This window comes from Cheilinus undulatus, linkage group 13 (assembly GCF_018320785.1).
Source record: "Cheilinus undulatus linkage group 13, ASM1832078v1, whole genome shotgun sequence".
Taxonomy (NCBI): Eukaryota; Metazoa; Chordata; class Actinopteri; order Labriformes; family Labridae; genus Cheilinus; species Cheilinus undulatus.
In genome coordinates this window covers 35,786,507-35,811,742 of record NC_054877.1, presented here as the reverse complement: position 1 = coordinate 35,811,742, position 25,236 = coordinate 35,786,507, and the positions used below count along the sequence as shown (strand labels likewise).

The 25,236-nt window shown below is 41.0% G+C and overlaps 1 protein-coding gene across 1 annotated transcript; it reads right to left on the bottom strand.

Annotated features, from left to right (window-relative positions):
• Nucleotides 1-1,215: 1,215 nt before the first annotated feature.
• Nucleotides 1,216-23,650, bottom strand: LOC121520605 (angiopoietin-related protein 1-like). Its single transcript, XM_041804146.1, has 5 exons — nucleotides 23,436-23,650; nucleotides 15,051-15,883; nucleotides 10,240-10,433; nucleotides 8,899-9,169; nucleotides 1,216-5,703 (listed from the first exon to the last, which is right to left on the bottom strand). The coding sequence occupies exons 2-5, from the start codon at nucleotides 15,844-15,846 to the stop codon at nucleotides 5,516-5,518; spliced, it is 1,449 nt and encodes a 482-aa protein (XP_041660080.1). The 5' UTR covers nucleotides 15,847-15,883; nucleotides 23,436-23,650; the 3' UTR covers nucleotides 1,216-5,515.
• Between the last annotated feature and the right edge of the window lie 1,586 nt (nucleotides 23,651-25,236).

Sequence of the window (25,236 nt, the reverse complement as noted above, 5' to 3'; positions counted from 1 at the left end):
GTTTATTATAACTAACATAGTATTGAATTAAACTAATGCTAAACAATTGTGAAAAAATATCTAATTGTGATGATTCTGACTCATTGCAAATTGGATATGAATTGTTGTAATGGAGGGAGTGATCATTTTTACATCATTCTCATATTTGATAAGAAAAACATACAAAAATGACAAAATAGGTTTTTGTAGACTTTTCAATAAAAATGGCACTTGGAAAATAGTATATGTAACACATAACATTTCAGCTGCATAAAAAAGTTTTATACTGGTATTATTGACACACATTTCAGGTTAACGAAATATTGAACGCAATTTAAAAATTGCAGCAGGCCATACTGCAATGTAATCTAATTTTTGATTAATTGCCCAGCCCTTGTTACTACTATCATTATTTAAGTTCTTCTGGGGAAGGATCTATTTTTATTTTCTTCATTGTCAGAGCCAAAACTCTGCAATGAAAGGGAGCAGTAATGCCCCAAAGTGATGGAGGCCAACTGATGTAAAACAAAGTAACAGTAAGAAGACTCACCACTCTAATAAAAAGCTAAAAACAGATGTCTGTCTCATGAATCAGTTGGATTGCTGAGCTATAGCTGAGAAAATAAATATACTTCAAGTCTATACATAATTTAATCCCTGGTTATACCCCTGACCATTTTTTAATCATTAAATGTTGCTTAGTCTCTTATGTTTGTGGTTATTTCATGAATGTAACTGCCAGCCTTTGTTAATGAATAAAGTAAAATTAAAAAAAAACATGGAAATAAGTTGTACCAGCAAGTTATGTCACCTCTGTTCTGACAGAGGCAGCATCTCACAGTAGCGGCCTGCAAGGGAAGGCACCTTAGATCTGTGGTCTGCAGCCAGAGCCCTCTCTGTCATTTCAACTTTATTCACAATATTTTGACTTAATCCTCGATGTTTCGACTTTTTAAAAAATTTGCATATCAACTTTTTCACTGTTTTCTACTTAAATATTGAAACTGTATTGAAACTGTATTCTCCAAATTTCAACTTTTTTTCCTCATCATTTTCACTTTATTTTAAAAGTTCACAGCATTATTTCGTCCTGTACCCCTGGCCCTGATCCTCCTCTGTACTTGCATCACATACCAAACGACAGAAAAACAAATCAACAAGTGGCAAGTACATGTGTGACTTCCCGGCACAGGAACCATGGAGTGTATAAAGAATCCCTCACAAGTCTGGGGCAGATTCAGGTTTTATTCTGAGTATAAGTGGACATTTTTGGCAAAATTAGGAAAAAAACATTGAAGTATTCTTAAAGATACTTTATCCACAAGCAAGGGATGAACAGGCAGCCAAATGATGTTGACCTTTGACCTCCAGATTCTCATCAGTTCATCGTTGAGTCAGAGTTGATGTTTGTCCTAAGTTTAAAGAAATTCCTTCCACTCATTCTTGGATGAACATGAGGCCCAATGACCTTGACCTCGACTTCCAAATTCTAATCTGTTCATTCCTCAGTCAGAGTGGACCTTCATGCATATCTTAATGAAAATCCCTTAAAGCAATCTGGAGATATTGCTCACAAACAAAGGTTGAAAATAGGCCAAATGACCTTTGACCCAAAAATGTAATCAGTTCATCCTCAAGGCTGAGTGGCCATTGTGCAAAGTTTTGAGAAAATCCTCCAAGCATTCTTGAGATATCGAGTGTTTTAAATTGCATACTTCAGTCAGTGTACTTTACTGCAGTATGCTTTAATGCACTACCCAGTACCAAAGTCAACAGGGCACTGCTGTTTCGCACTTACCAGAAGTAACAATGGTTAAACTGCCTTTTTTTCTTTATCCATGTTCTTTATAGCGGCAAATTGCAAACAGATGTTGGGCCATTATCACAGAAATTTGAAAGCTTTTTACTAGCGAATTAAATTAACTTGTATTTTCTTTGGGCATTACTCCCTCAAAAAAAAAATGAACACATGTTCATGGCTTTTGTGCTGGAAATTCTGACGATGTGCTCTCCTCCTCCTCATATTGTCTGAAAACATAATGATATGATAACAGTCCCTGTAAAGTTTCCTAATCAAACCATCTGAAGTTACAATTTTCTGAAATAAACCACATAATGTCATAAGAATGGTACATAGGCCGAAGTTCAGCAACTTCTATCTTCACAAGAGCTATTTTTCTCACTTTCCTTACCAAAATAATCTGTCTGGGCAACAAAACATATTTGATACTATTGGTGATGTTCACAGTAGCTGCCCCCCATTTGCTATATGTACAAAAGTATTTGGCCACACCTGTTAATTATTGAATTCAGGTGTTTCAATCAGACCTGTTGCCACAGGTGTATAAAATCAAACACCTAGCCAGCAGTCTCTATTTGCAAACATTCTTGAGACAAAATCGGTCGTTCTGAAGAGATCAGGGAATTCAAGCATGGTACTGCGATGGATGCTACCTTTGCAATAAGATGGTTCAGGAAATGTCATCCCTGCTGGATATTCCACACTCAACTATAAGTGATACTATTAGAAGCTGAAGTGTTTATGTTATATTATGCTTCCAACTTTGTGGCAACAGTTTGGGGAAGACCCTTTCTATTCCAACATGACTGTTCCTCAGTGCACAAAGCAAAGATGATAAAGATATGGTTTGATGAGTTCAGTGTGGAAGAACTTGACTGGCCATGACCGCAATCCCATCAAGCATCTTTGGGATCACACAGTCCCTGTCCAAGTGTGGCGTTCTTGATATCTGAGCATGCTGACGAAAGTCAGAGTCTTTAGGTCTTTGGTCTTTCTAGTCTTACTGTATTCTTGAGAGGCCTGGATTTTGACTGATGGCCAGGGGTGACAGCTGGACTCCTTTGTGACAACTTCTCTTTGGCACATCTTTGGGTATCATGGACAAGAGCGTGTGTGTAATACTGATGTGCTAAGGAGAGCAGGGAGTGGAAAGGTCAGCTACCTGATACAGGAATGGCAGCTGCACTTTTGCAGGCACCTGGCGCACTTTACTGGGCCTGATCCAGCTCGCTGCATATTGGGTGCCCAGGACCTGGTTGTAGAGGGGCAACCGGGAAGATATCTGGAGAGATGGGGCATGGGCCTGGCACAATCCTGGAGGATGGCCATCAGGAGGCCAGAGCTGTACAGGAACAAGGTTGACACAGAGAAGTGCCACACCACCATAGGCTTAGTGTTTTTTTTTAGCAGAATTTGATTTGGAAAATGCCTAATGTGTTCACAAGCAAGGGGTGAATGTGAGGGCCAGTGACCTTGACCTTTGACCTCCAAATTCTAATCACCTCATTATTGAATCAGAGAGGACATTTGTGCACAGTTAGAAGAAAATCCCTCCAAGCGTTCTTTAGTGAAAGCATAAAATGGCACAGACGTACATACAGATGGATGTGCAGGCAACCTGAAAACCTAATCCGTCTGTCCAGGACTGGTGCCAGCACAGAGGCATTAAAAGCTGTGTGTAGCTGAAAACCAGACTTGAACTGATGACTATCCCTTACCAAGTCATCCACAGAAATGTGTTGAAACAGGAAACAGGATGACTCTGTGATGGTTTCATCTGCGTCCCAACAACTTTTTTTTCTTAACCAAATAAGCCCAACCAGCTATTAAAACGTGTTATTATTATTGTTGAACAGAGTGTTGCTTCATGATTCCAGTTGGAAATGTTCTTTGGCATCTGCCTCCAAAATGACTTACAGTATCTGTTTCCTCTTCATGATTCATGTCCACAAGATAAATTTGGAATTTGCATGCAGTCAAAGACTAAGAAAATAACAAGTCATGCACTAATTATGAGTCGGTAAACAGTGTAAATTGGTACAACACTTGAAAGAGGATACTTTGAGTCTAAATAAACAACAGCGTCCCCTGATGTGACCCTAAATGTTCTCCGTTTATTGATGCTCGGTTGTGTAATATTGGTCTGCCAAGTATTGTGACTCAGTGACTAGAGCTTTTACTGCTGTTCTTTCTTCACATTACTGAGCTGTTTTTATTAGTCGCTGCTCTTTTACATGTTCATAAACGCGGTTCCACGTCCAGCTGGGTTTGACCGGTATCCTGCTTTTGTGTCTTTATGAAGTTTCTTGAAGAAATGGGTGTGAGGGCTGTTGTGGTCAACAAAAAAAAAACACAGTATGAGGGACTATTTTTGTCTCAGAGACTAAGGCCTGCAGGATGTAGCGTTGTTGTTCAAAGCCAACCCACCACATCAAACCCTCTCCCCTCTGTATACCCTCTCCTCTGGGACGCTTCTCCCCACAATGATGTCGCTTTCTTTCCGTACTATTCATTAAAGAGCGCAGGCACCCGTGACTCCTCAATGAGAGATATTTTCACAAAAAACACACAGTTTCAGCACTTTTGTGTGGAAAGAATGTAAATTTCTATGTGTTTAAAAGGAAGAGGCGGGGGAAAGAAAAGTTGGAAATTTGGACTGATGCCATCCCAGTTCATCCCTTTCACTCCCTCCTCTCCTCTTCCTCCTCCATCCTGTCTGGCTTTCAGCAATGTGTTTCTCGTTGTCCGTCTTTAACTCTCTACGCACTCTGTCGGCATATTTGTCGTGCTCGAAAACCACTCAAAACATTTTTTTTTCAACTCGACAATGCTTGTTTTTCCCAGATTCATACTGAAATTTAATCAACAGCCAAATGAGAAAAACATAGAGATATTTCCATCCGTGCAGGCACACTGTGAGAATGATTGTCACATATACAGCAGAGGAAATTAGTCTTCTGTAGGATCATTTATGGATCCCTCTGGACACCTGGCCCTTTTCAATGTTATGATAAGTTAATTATACACATAAATTATCATTACCGGTCATCTGCATTTGCACCAAGTACTTTAACATACACTCTAAAGATATTTTCAAGAGCAACGACAGAATCAGTATGTTTTTTGTGGAACCAGCTGTACATATAATGTGTAATTAAACCTCCAAATCCTTGAAGAATCCGTCTTTTCGGATGTGGAAAGAGGATACAGAGTCTAGATACTGTAAGTTACAGAATAGATACTGTAACTTATTTTTCACCTTCCAGAAACTAGTTAAATACCATGAATGAGTATTTCCTCCCAGAAGTTTATCTTGGAGAGGTAGGAAGACATTCTCATAGATCCCATGACACTAAAGCTTATAAATGAATCCTAACAGTGAAGTTCTGTGAGGATGTGGTGTCCCGACTCTGCAGGGTGACCACATAATGAGGCAAACTCTGCGGTCTCTCAACAAGAAAGTCATCTTGCATTATTTAGCTGCAAAATTTTGGAAACTATTCAAATTTTCCTTTCATTACATGTGTATTTGGTGGTTAAAAAGTTTGCATGGCACAATATAAAAAGTAATGTACCCTACATTCTTCTATGTGTGCATATATTACGATGTAAAAAGAACAGTCTTCACGCAGAGTTTGTGTCCATTATAAGAGGCAGTTCAAGTCACTATTAAAGGTTAATGAGGTTCGTGTTTTCCCTGGCCCATTCTGGATCAGCACATCGTGCAGGATCTCCTCAGTCTATGGGCCTGATCATCATTCGAACACACTTCATGGAGTAGAAGCCTCCACCGTAGTCGGCCCAGAAGATGCCATCTTGGAATTTGCTTCTGTAGACACCCCCGGTGTACCAGACACCGTTAAGATTGGCTTGGCCGCATGCGTTGTACCACCAGCCTCCTTTGTGGAAATGGGCACAGTTACCTGTGTAGGGAAAATACAAAGAGTGATAAGGGGCTAAAGTAAAAAAAAAAATATGCTGAAAGAATTACATCTGGAAACATGTTTGAAGTTTTGTTAAAAAAACATCCACATACAATGCTGTGAAAAAAAGTATTTGCAAGCCAACCAAATGAGGAAGCACCACAACCAAAGCCAGTTTGATGAAAGCAAACCCAAGGTCCCGTCCATACAGAGACAAATTCAGGAGTATACGCCAAAGTTTTTTGTCTTATTGGTGTTTCATCCACACGGAAACAGCATTTTGGGAGGCCATAAATGCTACTTTTTGAAACAAGGTCCCAGAGTGCACAAATCTGTAAACACCGTTTCGTCTCTGTGTGGACAGCCAACCGCATCTTTTTTTGATATGTTTACATCATACCTAGCATAGCCCACTTACGCTGCAAGTGTGTGTCAAACCAAAACAACTATGGCGGATTACAGGGTTGTGTTCGTGCTGCAGAAGCTACCGAGCTTATTATGGCTTTTACAGCAAAATCTGATGCTCAGAGAACAGCATACACCAGATGTTATTAAATCCACCAGAAGGGCAACTAGGAGAAAATTTGTGACAGTTTTTCTGTAATCTTCTTCTCTCTTTTGGTGCATTTCTTAGATAGCATTACAGTGCCACTTACAGGCTTGGCATATATATTACAGCGTTGTCAGTCGTTTTCAGTGGTTCTGTGCTTACGCAGACATTCCTGAAACAATCCCATGTATCCCAGACTTTTCTGTGTGGATAAGTGAAGTGGAAACTCTGATGAATACCTTTGTTAGTGTTTGTTGTGCTGTTTTGGCCATGTTGTTGCCAGTGGTGTAATGCAGGTTATATGCAGGCATATGGAGTAGATCCACTCTTTTTTAGTCTCTCTGGCCAGTTGTCAGTCCACCTGATGATCATCATTTAGCAAAATGCAATGCTTTTTTTCTACAGTGGCAAAGGCATGACCTGCCTTACTCTGCCTCTACTTGGCTAGCATTTGCTACTACCTTTGTTGTTTGGTTAGGTAAGAAATGATAGTAAGCCAATCAGGGCAGAGAAGGGTGGGCTATACTTAGCAGTATTATTTGTCATCATGTATGGGGTCTCTCACTTTCAAAAATCGGTAAGGATTTAAAAAAAATCTTTAAGTGTGACCTCTAGTGGAGTAATTTTTTCTAAATGTTCACCCCAAACCTATCAAGTTCATGGATATATGGGAGGTGACAGTCTTATTATTTAATATCTACACCTGTTTTGATGCATAAAGCAAACCCCTTTAGTTTCTATCAGAGTTCTCTTTTTGGCTGATCACTGAGGGCTGCCCTACATACGGCAATGTCTGTGTCTGAGAATGTCTGTCGGTCAGTCGGTCGTTAAGTATCTGAGTGAGTGATGCTTTTGTATGAGCCATATACTGCATTTGCTTGGACTGAATGCTGTCACTAATGGCTGCCTCCACTAACTAGGCTCAAGTTAACATCATTTATGTATAGCTCATCCATACAGAGTTGCTCTATGGGCGGGGTATACTTGTGCTGAAAGCCCTGTCATTTCTGCCTCCACTGCTCTAAATACTCAAATATAGCTTTAGCCTCTGTTTCACCAGAACTGGGCCACATTTATGTATGACAAAAAATAAAACAACCCTATAAGTTTTTCATGTTGGGAAAGATGTTTTCACTCCTTTGCTGAGCTGCTTTGGCATGATTATGTGATAGTTGAGGGGGAAAAGGGAACTTGTTGTGTGAATGCTTGTGGCTGCTAGCCGAACGTTAGCTCGGCCTTAGCCAGAACAACTTATTTCTGCATCACAGCAACACGGAAAGCTTTCTGCAGAAGAAAACGAAGATGCCGCTCTTCTGCGCCCCGCTTTAGCATGACAATGTGACAGTCATGGGGGACGGGTTAGTTGTTACAGCTAATGAGTCGTTGTGTCCCAGCTAACAACTCACAGGCCTGTCATTAGTGGGGACTGAGCCGCAGATTCAGACACGTTGTCTGAACCAGACAACGTGTCTGAATCCAGACAAACACAGAGAGTAACAATGAAAGCTTTCTGTGACAGAAAAAATGTTCTCTCTCGCTGATGAAGAGTTAGCATGTGGCTGCAACAAAGGGTTAATGGGGAGTCCACACGATCTCATCTAATAAGAATCTAAGACATATCAGAGCGATCAGAACGGCTTTTGAAGATAATACCCACATCCAGCTAACTAAACCAGTGAACTGGGGAGTTATGGCCATATAGCGGAGAATGATGAGGAAATGTTCAATACTATAATAGGTCACAACTTGTCCATGAGAGCGTTTTAGAGTTATTGGATTGTGTATTTGATGAGTTTTATTATGGGAAAACCAGAATACCGTCTGCTTACATTGAGTTGGCACAGCAGGTCTGAACTCGGCAGCGCCAATCTAAAAATAGCTTGCACCGACAACTGAAGGTAACAAACCTATTACTAAGACTATAGAAATTATGGCAATGGGCGAATTTGCGAAAATGTTGAAGTATCCCTTTAAAGGCAGCGTATGTGACAGCATGAAGCACAGCTGGTAAGAGGATCAAACATATCCACTGTGGTCAGAAAAACTGAGGGTGGTCATTAAAGGGAAACAGTATGTCCTGAGGAAAACACAGGAGATCCACGGGCAGGTAATGATGGTCTCCACAGGTGTCATGGCCGCCGCTATTTTGAAATAAACCGTAAGAGTAGAAAAACCCCTAAACACCTCAGATCCCGGTGTTGCCGTAATCAGGTGTACAAAATCACAATCCATACTTGTCCAGCTAATAATGGCCACTAACGGGGCACCGATCAGAGGAGGCGCCATGGAGAAATGGAGCATTGAAAAGTTGAAGACTGGGACAGTTGCCCAGCAAAAAGACGTGTAGGAGGTGACATCACTAGTCTCACCGACGCCCTCTGGGCGCATAAACTCCTAACAATCATAACAAAATCACTGCCAGAACACACATTTCAGTCAGGCATTTCAACAAGCATCCCAGACAGTTGCGGTGAGCCACATACTAGTTTTTTCTAGTCTTGTTTTAAAAAGGTGCAGTGTCTTGATAAAACAGATGTTAAAGCATGATGCAAATGCTCCCAACATTAAAGGGAGCCCTGGAATTGAAATTATGACATGCTTCAGAATAGACAAATGTGACAACAGTACAAAGGGGCCTCATATACCTGTGAAGCCGTCCTTGTCTCGATCCAGAGTGGTGAACTGTTTTCCGTTGTGGCTGCTCAGGGAGTCCCCGGCATTGCCCTGGTAGGTACCGAGGCGCAGACGGAAGCCCTCGCTCTCAGGTTCCAGATGAAAGCTGCTGTACTGAGCGTAGACCTTCTTATCCATCCAGTCCTCCAGCTCCACCAGCAGCTTGTAGTCCCCCTGTCTACCAAGTTTGTAGATCACTTCCAGACCGAGCCAGTATTCCCCGTCTATGTTTCCAAAGCCGCTCTGAATCAAAAGAAGATAAAAGGGACAGTTGCTGAAAGATTACAGAAAACAAGCTGCATTGTTTAGCCTGTGGAGTTTGGAAAGAAGAGAATTGTTTAGGAGCATAAACCATCTTGTGGATGAGTTTGTGGGACTGTCACAGAACAAATAAGACTTTCCTTTCTGATGACGTTTCAGTCATGGTTAAGATAAACGATGAAACTTCAAAAGGAAAAAGCAGTGTGGCGAAAGAATGCCTCACTGTCTTTGAAATGACGAAAGACGACATGTTGTTGAGTTTATGCAGGAAAATAAGCATCCATCTCCCGAGTTCTGGTTTCTCACTCAAACCTCACAGATCTCTTGGATCATGGCTAATGGTGAAACTGGCCTGCCCTCTTAGTGTTGAGTAACCACGAGCAATCTACGTCTGGCATGTGTGTCTAGAACACTTCACTTGGTAGAGGGAGTTGAGGTTTGTGATTGTGGATTAGCTGTGTGAGCCAACAGATGATGAATGATGTAGGGTTTCAGTCGTGGCCTCGTCTCCGCTGCTGTGTGTGCGTACATGTGGTGGCTTTGTGGGAGAGCGCAGAGGCAAATCAATGTTGAAGAGAGCAATTTAGCTTCTTGTTACATATGCACGAGCCCGGCCCAGCTGAATGGAAACCTGGATCGCAGAGGCTGCCAACAGTGATATATACTCCATTTCACTCTCACTGAGCTTTGATGAGAGGGTCTATATGGTGTGGCGTAGTGAGCCAGCCATTCAGGAAGGCACCATAGTAGCGGTTTGGAAAGAAACGTCTGCAGATTGAGCTGTGGAACATACCTTCCTAGTGGGGCATCTAATGTTTCATAATGGGAATTTCAAACCAAATGACCTTCATGAAAAAAGGCTGCTGACAGGGCATTTTATTTTATAGAAAGTGAAAACACAAAGAATCCAGACGGGGAAATAGTTCAAAAGACCTCAGAGGGCTCCTCTAGCCGGGTCAGGTAACAGCACCCCTGTTGACCTTGGACGTCTGGCCATCTCATGAAAGGAGAGAAATAAGACAGACAGGGCAGGGAAAGTGTAGTGTCATCACCTTGTAGTTATCCCAGTTCCTGAAGAAGTTAACTGATCCGTCTCTCCTGCTCTGGATGACGGTCCAGCCCCCGTTGTCGATGTCCTGTTCGCACCAAACCTGCGCTGGCCTCTCTGCTTCATCTGGTTTGATCAGATACATGCCGCTGGTGCTGTGGCCAGCTTCCTGCGCATCCAGGCAGTCTCTGAACGGGCCTGAAGGACAGAGAGAGAGCAAGGTGAGTGGTTGGAAAGACTGGCACTGGCTGGAAATGAGACAGCAGTGTGCTATGGACAGTTTTGAAGCTTTTAAAAACATCTTTAACACTCTCTAAAACTAGAAAACCTCTGTTCAGAAAGTTGAACTTTGGGGCAATTTAGCTAGCGTCAGCTTTCAGTGTTAATATTTGATCTGGTCACATTTTTTTTTAGCTTTTTTCACTCAATTTAGTGAAAAAAATATTTGCAGAAAATATCAAAAACCTTAATTAAATGTTGAAAACACTTCTTAAAATTTTACATTAATCCACAGGAAAGAGCTCAGATGACTTTAGCTAAGGCTAGCCACAACTGCTCTCAAGCTAGCTAGGATGTGCTGTTCTTTTAAAGGCATCAAAAAGCCACGTGGTTTACCTCTGAAAAGTCTGAATCTCATTTTAGCTAAATGTTGACTAACCATGTAGTCACTTTCTTTTGCTTTCAAGGGCAGTTTTAGCCACTCGGGGCCAACGAACTGAGACATGACTTTTGTTAATTTACATGTAAGTCATTGTAGTCACTGTCTGAAATCTAAATGAGTCAGGAAAAATAGTAAACATTAACACATATCACACAAGTAGACATAACTAGAGAACAAAAATGGGTCATTGACAGTGATGCTAAATGAGTAACATAGAAAAAGGCGATTCCTAGACTTTGAAAGAGAAAAATACATCTGCCTCTTTCTTGGGGAGCTCAATATTGGTACAGAAATTATTTTGGATGAAACCTTACCCATAACCCCAATCAAAAAGGGGAAATATTCAGTTTAGACATACTGAGCTCCTGGGCTTGTATGGTTAGCTTTTGGCAGGACTTCAACAAGTGTTTCTTCACTCTTTATTCCTTCTTATCTGTCATCATGTCACTTACATGTTTTCAATAAAATGTATTGAGAAAATATTGGTGCAACACTATTGGTTTTTGGTATACAGGAAAGAGATTTACAAAGCAAATTAACCCCATCTAGGCAAGCTATGGCTAGCTTTAAGCTACCTTAGCTAGCTTGCGCCCACTGCTGCTGTGTTGTTTTAGCAGCATGTTTTAATTAATCAGGCATAAAAATGATCACACTTGCACTTAATTTAGATAAAAAAAGCCAGGATTTAACCAAACTTTGACTAAAGATGTTAGTGTTGTTTTTTAGCAGAGCTTTAGCCCCTGTTTACCCCAAAGAACTGAGAGACATTTTTGAGGGTTAACTGCATTTCCACTGAGCTAGGACATTGTCATAGGGCCTCTCTGAATTACACTGCAAAAATCCTGTTTTTTAATCTAGTCTCAGTAAATTCTGGGTGAAAATATTACAGAGGAAACTGCAGAAAGTCCTATAGGAATGAATAGCTTTCCAGTTAATTCACCTCCATACACTGTACATAAACAAGGTGTTAATGAGTACAGGGGAAAATATTTCTATGGTACTGGGGACTCAGTTTTTCTTGGATGCAGATAAAAGGAGCTACTGGGTAGGGAAAGGTTGGCAAGGTGATTGGGCGAATGCTCTGTCTGTCACATTCATTACAGGCAAATCACAATGACAAGACAAAATTAAGCTGAATGCATACTCAGCTCCTCTAGTAACCTGAGCTGGACGGGCAAATGCTGATGTAGATTATGAACAGCTGAGCTACTTGGAGGATAAAACTAAAGCAGAGGCTGGTCAGATGTGCAAAACATCTTCCATGCCAAGACGAGCTTTCTGTGTGTCTCTTTGCTCTTGTTTTCATAAAGAAATGTGGCGCAGTTCTGATAAAACTGCTGCTGTATTATGGCTACAAACTTATCTCTACACCGGCTACAGCAAACGTATGCACCAGATGACAGTACAGCTAAACCCTACCTGTAATGATCGCAAGCACATGCTAAGCAGGTCAGAAGAAGAGCGAAAACATCTTTCTCACTGCTATGCTATACTATAACTACACGCCACACTGATGGCACTCTTGGCCTCTTGTACAACTGGACAGATAGAGATAGATTTGCCTGATGGCAGACGTGGAACTGGCTAATTCATCGGCTTTGAAAGGTTATCCGTTTTTTGCAAGAATCATTTATATATGTGGCAACGCAACAGTTTTTCAAGGAAAGTAAAGACAGTGAATTAGTTTTAGCCAAGGTAAGCTACTTGCTTTTTCCTGTCTTTCTGGTCTGGGTTTACTGTTATTTCCACATCACAAAATTACTTATGCTTAAACTTCAAAAAGCCTGAATGTGGCTTTAGCTAAATTTCTACAGTAGTCATTTTGTAGTCATTTTGTTTTAGCTTTGTGGTGTAGTTTTAGCCTCTTTTGTTGTCAGAGCAGAGACACACAAACTTGACTGCTATGAATTTACATGAAAGACATTGTAGTCACTGTCTAAGGGCCAAGTAAGAAGGAAAAACCCGTAAACAAGGAAAAAAATCAGACAGAGTAACGAAAAACACATTTATCAAAGTCTGCAGAGATGTTTACTATGTCGTCTCTGAACAGCAGCAGAGAAAGGAACAAATTACGTCACTTCAGCAAGAAATTACTTGCCTTCATTTGAGGTAAAACAACAAAACCCACCATGTGACCACCGTCTGCTTTTTCTCAAGGCAATTCACAGTCCCATTACACGTTTTTTAATTAAAACCACATGTAGCGGTTAGTTTATTTTAAGGTGGAGTAACCCCCTCTGGGCTAATAATCACTATAATGTAAAGGAAGCCCATTCACCTCATGAAGTGTACCAGAAGTGCTTCTACTTTGTGGTTTGTATGAGTCTATCATGGCTGCCAGGTTTTGTCTGCATCTCACATGCAATGGAACAGTCTTGTAGAGGATCACTTTCATACACAGCAGCACTGAAATCCTATCCACTTTATTATTCTTGGGTGAGGGCGATCTAAATGTGTCAAGATTTTCTGTTGATGAGCAAAATCACACTGGTTGGGTCTTTCTTTGCTTTGCTTTAAATCCCCTGCCTCAATTGAGACGTTACAACATTTTTATTTCCATCCTGGTTTTTGTTTTTTCTGTTGAGCAGTGAGCCGAGTTCCAGCTGAGTTTGCAGATCCTTTGAAAATGAGGCCATTGCCCCACCTGCAGCTGTCTTGTAACTCGCTGATTATTATTTTGTTACTGTTGGCTTGAAAAGTCGAAAGTGTTATATATTTAATCATGAATGTTTTGCAATTTTTAAACAAAATCACTTAATAGACAAGTGGAAGTAAATGAGAAGATTGATGGATGGATGGTCTGTCAGGCCACAGCTCTGGTTAAGATTAAGGCTCAATCCCAATTCATCCTTTTCCCCTGTCACTTGGTCATACCCCTCATTTTCAAATGCCCCCTTGCCCCATACAGAGCTGCAAGCAGTAGTGGTGAAATCTTCCCCTTAGCAATGGGACAACCATTCAAGCTCCTAATACATCATCGGCAGTTGTCAACCACATTTACATAAACAGACAGCAGAACAATACCGGGCATTTCTACTATGAGTGTTTTTTTTTTAAAAAAAGGCCAATTTGAAATCAAAAGAACCACAGTGAACTGAAAAAACATTAAATCATGAACCTTAATGATCTCAGGGATTCACAAGGCATTGTGGGATACTGTATATCCCTTAAATCTCAGTTTGGGGTGTCCCAATCTCTCAGTTCACCCTACTTCACACAGTTATGTAGCTATGATATCTACTAAGTTTATGTAGCTAATGTAGCTTTGTTAGCTTTAGATTTATCTGCATAGCTATATTATCTATGTAGCTGACCATGCTAAAGTTGTTTTGTTAACTTTACATTTAGCTATGTTAGCTATGTACCTACATTATCTACATAGCTGATGCAGCTTCATTAGCTTTAGCCCTGGCTACTTAGCTACATTAGCTGTGTAAGAGTGTTTCCATTGAGGACAAGCTTTTTTTCCCATAAGCAGGCTGTTTTATCAGCTTTATTAAACACCAGAACTTTAATCTGATTTTATTTCTAAAGTGTTAGTGTGTATTTTCGTTCTGATGGATGTGTCGTCTCACTGTAGTGGTCTGCAAAGGGTCGTCTGAGATCTGCCGTCTAAAGCCAGACTGTCTTGCAAAAACGAACTGACTGATACTATTAGTCCTCGCTATTAACTTTGCCAATTTGATGATGTTAGCATGCTAATGTTAGCATTTATCTCAGTCTTGTGTAAATAAGTAAAAGTGTATCTTCACAATGCCAAAGCATGACTGTAAGCTGTATAGCCAAATAAACAATAGTCCAAAAGAAGCCACTTTTAATTGGTTCAGGACTAATTTAGATATTGAGCAGATGACTGTCCACCTTTGATTTCGGTTTGTTCAGGTTTTTTTTTGTTTTTTTTTAACCAAATAAATTTCATTCCTTGCCAGTGCTGCCCATTGCTTGCTCATGGCACATTTATTGAGTCCTTTCTACATACTAGAACAGTGAGTATGGCCTAGATCTGTTCTAGTGTAAGATTTTTTCAGAAGACTTACTATGTTTCGGCAATGTAGAAATAAGAAACTATCAATTTAGTGATTGCAATTGTCAGGTGAAATCATAGAGTACCATCCCCATTTAAAAAGATCATGCAAGCTGGATGGATCACTGACCTTCAGCACTGAAGTTTCTCTGTGGAGGTTTCTGAACTTCCAGGGTGCCACTCGTCGGTGACGGCCCAGATCGAGAGCCCCTTGCAAACCCTCGAGTATTGTCCCTTTGGATCTCATTAGTGAAACGTGGCACGTTAACAGGTATATTCTCAGGCACCACCTGCACCAGTGGAGGTCCCATGGGGGGCTGCTCATGCCTGCGACTATACACCTGCATACAACGCTCCTCCAAAGCCCCAATCAGCACTGACTGGTTGTTCACTACAGCAGACAGTGCTGCGTATTTGGCCTCTAGTTCCCTATACCTGGAGGCCAACCGCAGTGACTCAGTTGTAGCATTTAGGATGCGCGTCTCCAGCTGTGCTAGCTCCAGTGAGTTGTCTCTCTTTCTGATGATCTCATGCAGCAGCTGCATGTAGAGCTGGGTCACTCTAGAGTTCATATTCCTGCTCTCTTTCCTCAACAGCTTCATCTCGTTCACCAAGTTGCCGTCCACATCCACCACCAGCTTCAAAGTCTCCATCTCCCGACGCTGCTTTGACAGGAGGTCACGCACTCCAGCCACATCCAGACGTGTCACTCGGTCCTTGTCGGTTGAATAACCTCGAGCGGCGCAGATGGGTCCTGTGATTTTCTGCTCAGGAACCAGGAAGGTGTAAGAGCACTTCTTGTTTTCTCCATTGGCTTCTGGAGCCCTTCGTATCCGAGAGAGGATGGGGTGCTTGGTGAGGGCTTGGCTGTTGCTCCAGAGAGAAAGACCAAACAAGATAAATAGAGTCCATGCTCTAGGTCCCATGGTTCCTCCTCTCTTTATCAGTCAACAAGCGTAAGATCTAGGAGAAAAGGAGTGAGAAGTAAAGCTCAATTATTGTTCACGTAGACCTACATACATATAACTATTCAATGGATTTCAGAAGAGAGGGAACAACTAATAATGCATTGGTCCAAGATTCAGACTTTTAAATAGCTTATAAATTTATTTAATCTCTAATGCTCTAATCTAATCAGCTCTTTGGCAGTGTCACTCATGTAATCAGTGGTTCAGTATGCCAATCATATCTGTGAAACAAAATGATTTCTATAGGATTTTGTACAGAAATTCATCATCCTAAAGGGACATGAATTTGGCGATCCTCTAACTTTTTTTCCTGCAGCTTTCTGTTTGCTGTTTGCAGCTTCAGGATTCTTCAATTTGTGGTTTTGATTCCTCAACAACTATTGTAAAGTTGTCAGTCTTTTATAGATTTCATATTTTTCCTATACTAACTGCTTTAAAATGATCCATTCTTAATTATTATAATGAAAGCTAGTATCTAGAAGTGTCAGAGCTTCAAAATAGCCAACCATTTCATACATCAGGCACTCAAGAGAGGAATGAATCCATCAAAAACTGCATGAAAGCTCCCACTGTTTAAACTGTGCAGATATGTTGGCAATGTTTAGGCACTGAAATGTTGCCAACATATTTGTGAAATTTTGACAATGTATAGGAAATTGCTTGCAATTTTTGATAACTTAAAACAAGAAAGTTCCAGACATTAGGTGCACTGGATTTGGCCCTAAATTTTTTGTGGTATTAAGAAAGGTTCAGGTATTATTAGATTGTACTAGTATCACACTGAAGTTAAAATTCTGTGAACCTTAACCTACAGGAGGATTTGCTGAATCTTTGTGCACTCATCAGTGTTTTTACCCTTTAAATTAGTGTAACCACCTTATTGATCTTCGAATCATCATGAAACTGTACTTTCTTAATTTCTACCCTAGCTAAATTCTGTTTTAGTTATAAACTGCAAATGTAAGCATGAGAAATGGAAATAATGACAATGCTAACATTATGCCTGCATATCATCAATATAACATTGCCATTACATGTTTTAATTGCGCATATTTTGCGACTGTACATAACAAAGCTTCATCTCTATGCCTTGAAGCATTCATACTGACAATGCGAAGGTGTGAAATTATGCATTCCCATTTCTCAATTCATTTTGGCATTAGCGGACAGTGAGAGAGCATGGCCTAGTGGGAGCTTTTCATACACACGCAGCCAGACATACACAAACACACAGTACTAGGCTCCCTCCACAGATCCAATTTTCACCTCTGTGATGATACAGCTTCACTGAATTTGTAAATGGCCTTAAGCCCCTTGTCTTCGGTGATGTTGATGGTCTGCAGTCCCATTTAGCGACTGTATTAGTTAGCTTAGTTGTTGTTGTTTTGTTGACAAATACAGGTCTGCTGCTGCTGCACTCCTCCAGTGTGGCTCGACGACCACTGCCTGATCATGTGTTGATGTTAGCATCTTTGCTAGCTCACAACACTGGTTTTAGCTTTAGCTAAAGCAAACACAGCATCACTGGCTATGTAGTTTATGCTACTACATAAGCCAATGTAGCTATGTTAGCTTTAGCTGAAGCTAACAGTGCTAAAGCAGCTGTTTATGTAACGCCTTCTAAAATGTGTCTAGCTTTAGCACATGTTGCGTACTCTAATATAGCTAATGTTGCTTAATTTGCTTTAGCTTAAGCTAGGTAAGTAATTTACCTGTTACCTACATAGCTTGAGTAGCTAACATAGCTAACGTGGCTTTGTTAGCTTTGGTTTTAGCTAGCTACATTATCTAGGTAGCTTACATAGTTTCACTGGCTATAGCCTTAGCTACATTAGCTGTGTTAGTTTTTTCCTGTTAGAAGACTGTTTACTTGGTTTTATTAAGTTTTATCAGGTTTTGCAGGCCAGCTTCTTGACTTTTACCTGTCAGTAGTGTAGACCTTACCTTAACCCTAGTCAGAAGTTGAATCTGATTTTATTTTCAAAAGTTTCAAAAGTGTGCTTCTGTTTTTACAGTTGTGGCATCCCACCGTAGTGGTCTGCTGAAGGGGGCGTCTGAGATCTGTAGTCTGAAGCCGGACTGTCTTGACTCCCAAAGTATTCTTGGAGTGCTTGCAGCACAAAGATGGACTGCCTCATCACTTTTAACAAACTTTTCTCCCTCGATATGTGGAATGCATTCATGTATAACAAAAATGCTGATTTATTGGAATATGCGTTACAGGTTGAGATCATGACAGTCCAACACTCTGACACATTCAGAATGGCTGGAGTCTGATAGTACGGCCCCTGTTACTGTGGAGAAGGCACAGAAAGGGATCACCACCCCCCTCACATTACCCATCCGTGGCGTTCATTATGAAAATAAAATAACAAGGCGCTCTCTTAACTGGGCTAATGTGAGCATAGTAGCATGCTAAAGTTAGCATTTCGCTGATAGGTGGTGATGAAAAGAAAACTTATTCCTGAAAACAACATGGAATTTTGTACTTATAAATTATACTTTAAGAGAAGATATTTTTCCACTTTTAATTACTCTATTTGGTAAAAGAACAAAATATATAATTTGTTAGCAAAAGGCACCGACAAACATGGACAAAACTGACTAAAATGAAGAACAGTGTTGATGCTTGCCATAGCAGAGAAACATACAACCCGATGCAATACTATGGCTCCTTGTGAGTAGTTTTTTTTTTTTTTTTGGCGAACTCACCAGTTAGCAGGGGATTTGAATAATCAAGTCCCAGCAACAAAAACAATAATGAGGATTAAGTCATTGTTGGCTCTAGCCCTCTTATGGGTTTATTAGACTTATTATTTAATCCGGGGCCAAGTAGTTACAAAGATCTTTGCTTTTTGTTGCTGCTCATTTTGTACTTTTTGTGCAATTTCCTACCAGATGTTTTCCTTTGCCTGTCTAATCCGATATAATCCACAGTGCCTGCAAATCCTAAACTGTCATGGTGCATCTGTTGGCATAAAACAGGAGAGTGCTTCCAGTCAAGACTCTACATAAGAGTCTTGCTTAATTATGACGCAAGTGAGCATGAAAATTTGAAGTGAAAACTAGCAGACTATGGCAGAAACACAGCTGGAATCACACTGAGTACTGCCCTTGGCAAGATGCACCTTAAAGTGGTGGAGTAAGTGGTGGAGCAGTGCCACCCGCCCACCACAAATCTGTTATCCTAAGTCATATTTTCAATACATTCCCTCATGTCTTCTCTTTCATTACGGCCCACATCTGTATCAGGTGTCTGTGTGTGTGTGTGTGTGTGAAAGCAGGGATTTGTTTTTCATATTTCTGTGGATCTCCAGGCTCAGACCTTCCACGTACCTCCCCTATAGTGTTTCAGCAGACCAGCCCTGGCACGTGTGGAGTATTAACGTCAAAAAAACCTCTGAGTCAGGCACAAAAATGCACGTAAAGAGAAAAATATTTGGTACGGGTGAGTTAATGTAGCCTTAGATGACACTGAAGATATCATTTTAACTAGTATGGAATCACTGCGCCATTCTTTGTTGGCATGTAGCTGCAGATGGTTGCCCTACACTATCTCAGCTGGTGCAACACCTCAAATCAGAGGTTTCCAATCTATTTACATAGAGGGCAACATACAGAACATTTTAAGGAGGACTGGAACACTTTGATATACACTATATCAACAAAAGTGTTTGGCCACACCTGTTTATTATTTAATCCAGGTGTTTCAATCAGAATCATTGTCACAGGTGTATAAAATCAAGCAACAAGCCATGCAGTCCCCATTTGCATTTGTGAAAGAGCTCAGTCACTGTGATGGATGTCACCCATACAATAAGACAGTCTGTAAAATTTCAATCTTGCTGGATATTCCAGTCAACTGTAAGTGATATTATTAGAGAGTGGAAGCATTTAGGAACAACAGCAACTCAACCACCAAGTCAAATCACAGAATGACTCAACGACTTTTATGGTGCGTAAAAGTCCCCAACGATCTGCTGGTTCCGCTGGCATTAATGTAAGCACAAGAACTGTGTGGTGGGAGCTTTATGAAATGGGTTTCCATGGCCAAGCAGCTGCATTCAAGCTTCACATCACAAAGTCCAATGCCAAGCGTTGGATGGAGTTGAGTAAAGCAGACTGACACTGGACTGTGGAGCAGTGGAAATGTGTTCTGTAGAGTGATGAATCACGCTTCTCTGTTTGACAGTCAGATGGGCAGGTTTGGGTTTGGTGGATGTTGAGGGAACGTTGCCTGCCTGACGGCATTGTGCTAATTGTGAAGTTTGGTGGAGGAGGGATCATGGTCTGGGGCTATTTTTCAGGGTTTGGGCAAGGCTCCTTATCTCCAGTGAAGGCCAATCTTAATGCTTCAGCATACTAAGACATTTTGGACAATGCTATGCTTCTAACATCAGCAAACACTTCTTGTCAAAATGTTTGTTTGCGGAGCACCAGCAGCAAGCAGCACCAGATGTGGACACTAAGAGATACAAAGCAATCAAGCCAAAGATTCATGATCTAATATGGGCCATATTTAATCAAATGTAAAAAAAAACAAAAAAAAAAAAAACACAGGAAGTAGTTTTTTACATGTGCTTAACAGCATCTGACAACCACCAAATTGTAGACATAGGGCTTGGGGGTAACTCTTAGAAACCATAGGATTTTGGCAAGTGGGCATGACCTAATGGCTCAATGGTGCCCCGTACAATATTTAAAAAACAGCCCCAAAATTAGGTTGAACCTAGGGTTATGAACATTTTCATCCTGGCAAGAATCTATAAAAAAGACTCTTGGACCGATGCAACAGGAAGTCAGCCATTCATCACCATCTAAGTCCTTCATCTGACAAACTGCAGATTTTTTTATGTTCATTCTAGGCAACATGAAGATCTCAAGTTGTGATCTGTGCTACCTTCCATTAGAGGGTAGTGCCTCAGGGGGTGGAGGAGGTACAACAGTATTCCAGACAAAGCTGCTGGTTTCTTTTTTATACATGGCCCTATGTTCTTGAAAATTCAGATACTATAGCAAAATTTTGGACTTAGCCTGACACCATGTAAATATGCCACAACAGTGCCCCTTTATAGCAACAGGAGGTCAAACAAATTAAGTCATTCCTTCACTCCTCTCACTATTTAAAGCCGGGCTTTTGACATGTTTAAATATGACAAACTTCAAACAAGGCAAAAATGATAGTTTTGCTCTACGTTTTATCAAAAATATGGGTGGAGTCTTGAAGATAAGGGCAGGAATTGAGTAAAAGTTGATTTTCCAAAGTTGTGCAGTCACCAGTCAGCCCACATCCAAACTATCATTTTGATTTAACACATGTGACAATCCACAGAGTGCTTGCAGGGCTGTCCTTTGGGTTCTAACCACACTATAGGACATTAAACGGATTTGAAATTTTTTGCCGTTCTTTGGAGCAGACCACATATCTTGCTGGAGACATTTTTAGAACCACCAGCAATAAGGACTTTGCTTGGTTTGTTAGAGATTCAAGCTTTTAGTGTGCACCCCACTCAAAGAGTCATGGTATGTTGTAATTTGGCCCCATTAAAATAAACGAATCGCTTTATTTATTAATTAATAATGAGGTTTAGAGCTGTATGATTCATTAATGAGCAAGATGTCAGAAGTCAGCCAGAGGTAATGGTTGGTCCTCATGACTCATTTTAACTTGTGACATTTGCGCCTGGCTGGTACAAGCAGGAAAAAGGTTGATTTAAATGAGGAATAAAAGAAACGAAAGTGTTGGGGGAGCAGCAGGGGGAGCAGGAATCCCTGATTTATGAGTAATGTTTTCTGGAGTCTATTTTTGGAAGGGAAGCTTGCCATTTGATCTTATTGGTTTTGACAGCACAACGAGAGGAACAGGAGGGGGGTTGATGTTCAAAAATGCATGCTAAGTGAAGGTCCCTCCTTGTACTTTCAATAGCCAGCCTTGGATGTGAGAGCGGAGCTTACGGGAGCCAACTTGAGGCTGATTTTGGCAGCCAGGCCAAATTCAACCAGAAGGCAGTCTGGTAAACGTGGCCAAGGAGGCTGAGTAACCTTCATCTAACACTTCTGACAGGCATACAATATGATCCACTGCATATAGGAGCTCATCAAGACAAATCTGCAAAGGATTTTAACAGATGCCAAGGAAGTAGAGATAAATGAGTCTAAGACAGTGATGGCTGAGGCTTTGACTCATTCCTGTGGTCTCGTCTTGATGTTTGCTTGCACTGAAGAGTCCTGACCACACTTAATGGGAAAGATCCCAGAGCATTACCTAAACTCAAACTGCTGCTGAAGCAGAATAGTATCCTTTTATCATTATCAAGGGGGAAAAAGAAAGTTAGTCAGTAGAAGTTTTTCCTTGTTTGAAAATGACTTATTGTCTTGAAAAAAGAGCATCAGAGCCAACTTTAGTGCTTAATAACTGGCTTGAAAGTTCAGCAGCAGCGAAAATCCCTTGAAGCCTGTATTTTTAGCGTCAGCAGTTTGTTTTGTCACACATTATTAACCATCTGAGGGCAAAGGGAAAAGGCGGTTTAAGGAAAACGGGCCATGTGTCAGAGCTCAAAAACACCTTGGCACTATCAGTGCATTATCATTACCAAGAAAGGACTTTTCCCTGTCTTCTCTTAATCACAGGTCATCCCCCTTCAATACCTCTGTCGCAGTGATCTGGCTCGTCTGCACGTCTCCAGCCGCACAATATGAATCTCACAGGCCCGGTCTGACAGCAGTGACAGTGTTTACACAGAGGCTCCTAAGCCAAGGCTGTGAATCTCATCGGCAGCTATTACCGCCAGGTTCCTCTCTGTCGTTCACACCCGGCTGGTCTTCATCAACTCAACCACGGCAGCCATGTTTTTTTTATCTCACAAAAAAGGGTATTTTCCTCTTCTCCTAGCTTAGAGCCAGACCTGACCAGATGCAGCCACTCCATTTAGATTAATTCATTCCTATACCAGACAGGTCAAACTTTGCGGTGGCAGGTTTTCTCAACCGTGAGGAACAGGCACTGTCAGTTGGCCACACTGACTCTAAGTGGTCCCATTGAGATCTTTTCGTCTGCTGGTATAGCCCCCAATTAAAAGGTTTTCTTTGACATCAGAACCCCCTGAAAGGTTATCCCAGGGAATACATGTCTCTGCCAACTCTATTTCAACATAAAGCAAAACTATATGTCAAATCAGAAACTCTGAAAGTCTAACTTTGTTGTGGCTTCTGCTCCAGGCAAGCAGATCTTTCAGACTTCGCCAATTAGACAAGAAGTTAGTCTGATGGTGCCACTGATTAGGTCTGTCTGCTGTGGGGACGACATGATCCATGACCTAGTTTGTACAGAGTATGAACAAGGGGATTCCACCAGATGTATATAGAAATTTAGATAATCTAATTTCAGCATTTAACAGTTTTTCCAGCTATTCCAAGGACATATGAGTGTCTGGATGACACCGCTGCTACTTTGAATTAAACCTTTCTTCACAAATACTAACTTTCAGACATTCAAACTCCCTTCAAAGTGCCAAAAAAGCATACATTTGTCTAATAAAGCTTCTTACCTGTACAGTGGGCTCAGTCAGAGGTCCAGGAGGTGCAGGTTAGACCCAGCTTGGTGCCCTAATTGTGTTTCGTACGCAAGTTCATGCTCTCCATTCTCCTCTCACACCCAGTCTCCCTCTGTCCCTGCTCTCATTGAGAATGAAGGCCCTGCGTGCTGCGATGGCACAAGCAAAACCCTGTCCTCTAGGAGAACAGTAGAGGGTGGTCCAAACACACAGAGAGAGGACGGCTGATGGTGTGAGTTTTGCAGCAGAGGGAAGGCTTGGCCCTGCCTTCCTTGTCTGATGTGTAAAGTTTGGGAACAAAAAAAAAGAGACTCCTCCTAATCTAAGTTACTCAGAGAACACATTTGCTTGGAGTCTACACTTTAGGGACACTCAAAGTCAGTCAAGCTGTAATCACTTAACCCTCCTAAGGTCTTGTTTGTGAAGTTGTGCTCTCCTCTTAGGGTTATTTGTCTGCAAGGTTTGTAGTAGTTGATGACAAGCACATAAACTCTCCTTTCTCTTCTCTCACAAACATCTGTCAGCTTCATTTATCACCAAAATTCCTCATAGTCTACTAACTCTTCCTCATAAAGCTGTTTCCCATCAGCTCAAATCTAATGACTGAGTGATTCTGGCGATCCAGTAGCTTAAGCATAATAATGAGAGATTTGTTTTGGATGTGAGCGCTTCTCCCGTGTTTGCTCCAAATATGGGATGTGTGTGTCTCTTGCGGCCTTCCAAAAGCTATTGGCAGCTGTGTTTATTTGGTTATGAGGACAATAAGCAGGGGGCTTTGCAGACAAAAAGAACGCCCCTCAGCTAAATGTTTTGGATGGAGGAGGAAGCACAGGCTTTGATGCATGGGGATTCTCTGCGTGGGGAGAAATACTTCAACATGTGGGAGGACCAATTTGCTTATAAGCATACGAGGCAGGGCATTCACAATGTGGGAATGCATATGTGTGCTTGTGACATTTACATGTAAAAGAACATATGTGTGTGTGGCGTGGTTGTCTCCATAGGTGGTCGGTTGTATGTAATAAAGGTCAAGCAATTTAAATAAGTAATGTATGGAAAAACGCATGTGGAGGAAGCCGTTACCGAAAGAAGCTGGAAAAACACATTATGTGCTAATTCAAACCATGCCTGGATATCTCTATCTGTATCTGCAGCACATTAAACAAGCCCTGCTATTGTGAAGTGTAGGTAAGGGTTTCCTAACATGTGGCTTAAGGCCAACCAAGGGATCCCAAGATAAGTCTGCAGAGCATATGAGGAAAAACAAGCTATATTTAACACAAAACTTGTGTATTTCTGTAAAATTATGACCATTTTTGATAACTTGTAATATTAAAAAATATTTGTGGATAGAACAGTCTTTGGTTTCAGTGCTCAAACACCATCAGATATCTGGAACTACAGGTTAAAATTGAGAAAAGTGGAGTAAACCTGAGATTTAAAAATTAAATAACTTGTTTATGGTGAGTGTGCAGTACTTACAATGCCTTGCTTATTTTAAGTGTGCAATCTGAGACAAACTGCTTGTTTTTAGTGCAATAGGCCTCCTAGGCTTGACTTGTTTATTATGAGTGTAAACCATGGAGTCTGTACAAGAGGATAGTGGATTAATGTGGTGAATTTATTCATTTTATGCTTTATTGAGTCTTCTTCGAAGCCTTCATTTAGAATGGGGATTGTTTGTGCTCTAATTAATCTAGGCTTGATTTGTCTTAGTTTAATGGGTCTCAATGTGGGGGTCATGATCCTGTGGGGATCCTGTTGGTTGTCCAAATGTGCGTGTCTGTGTGGATGT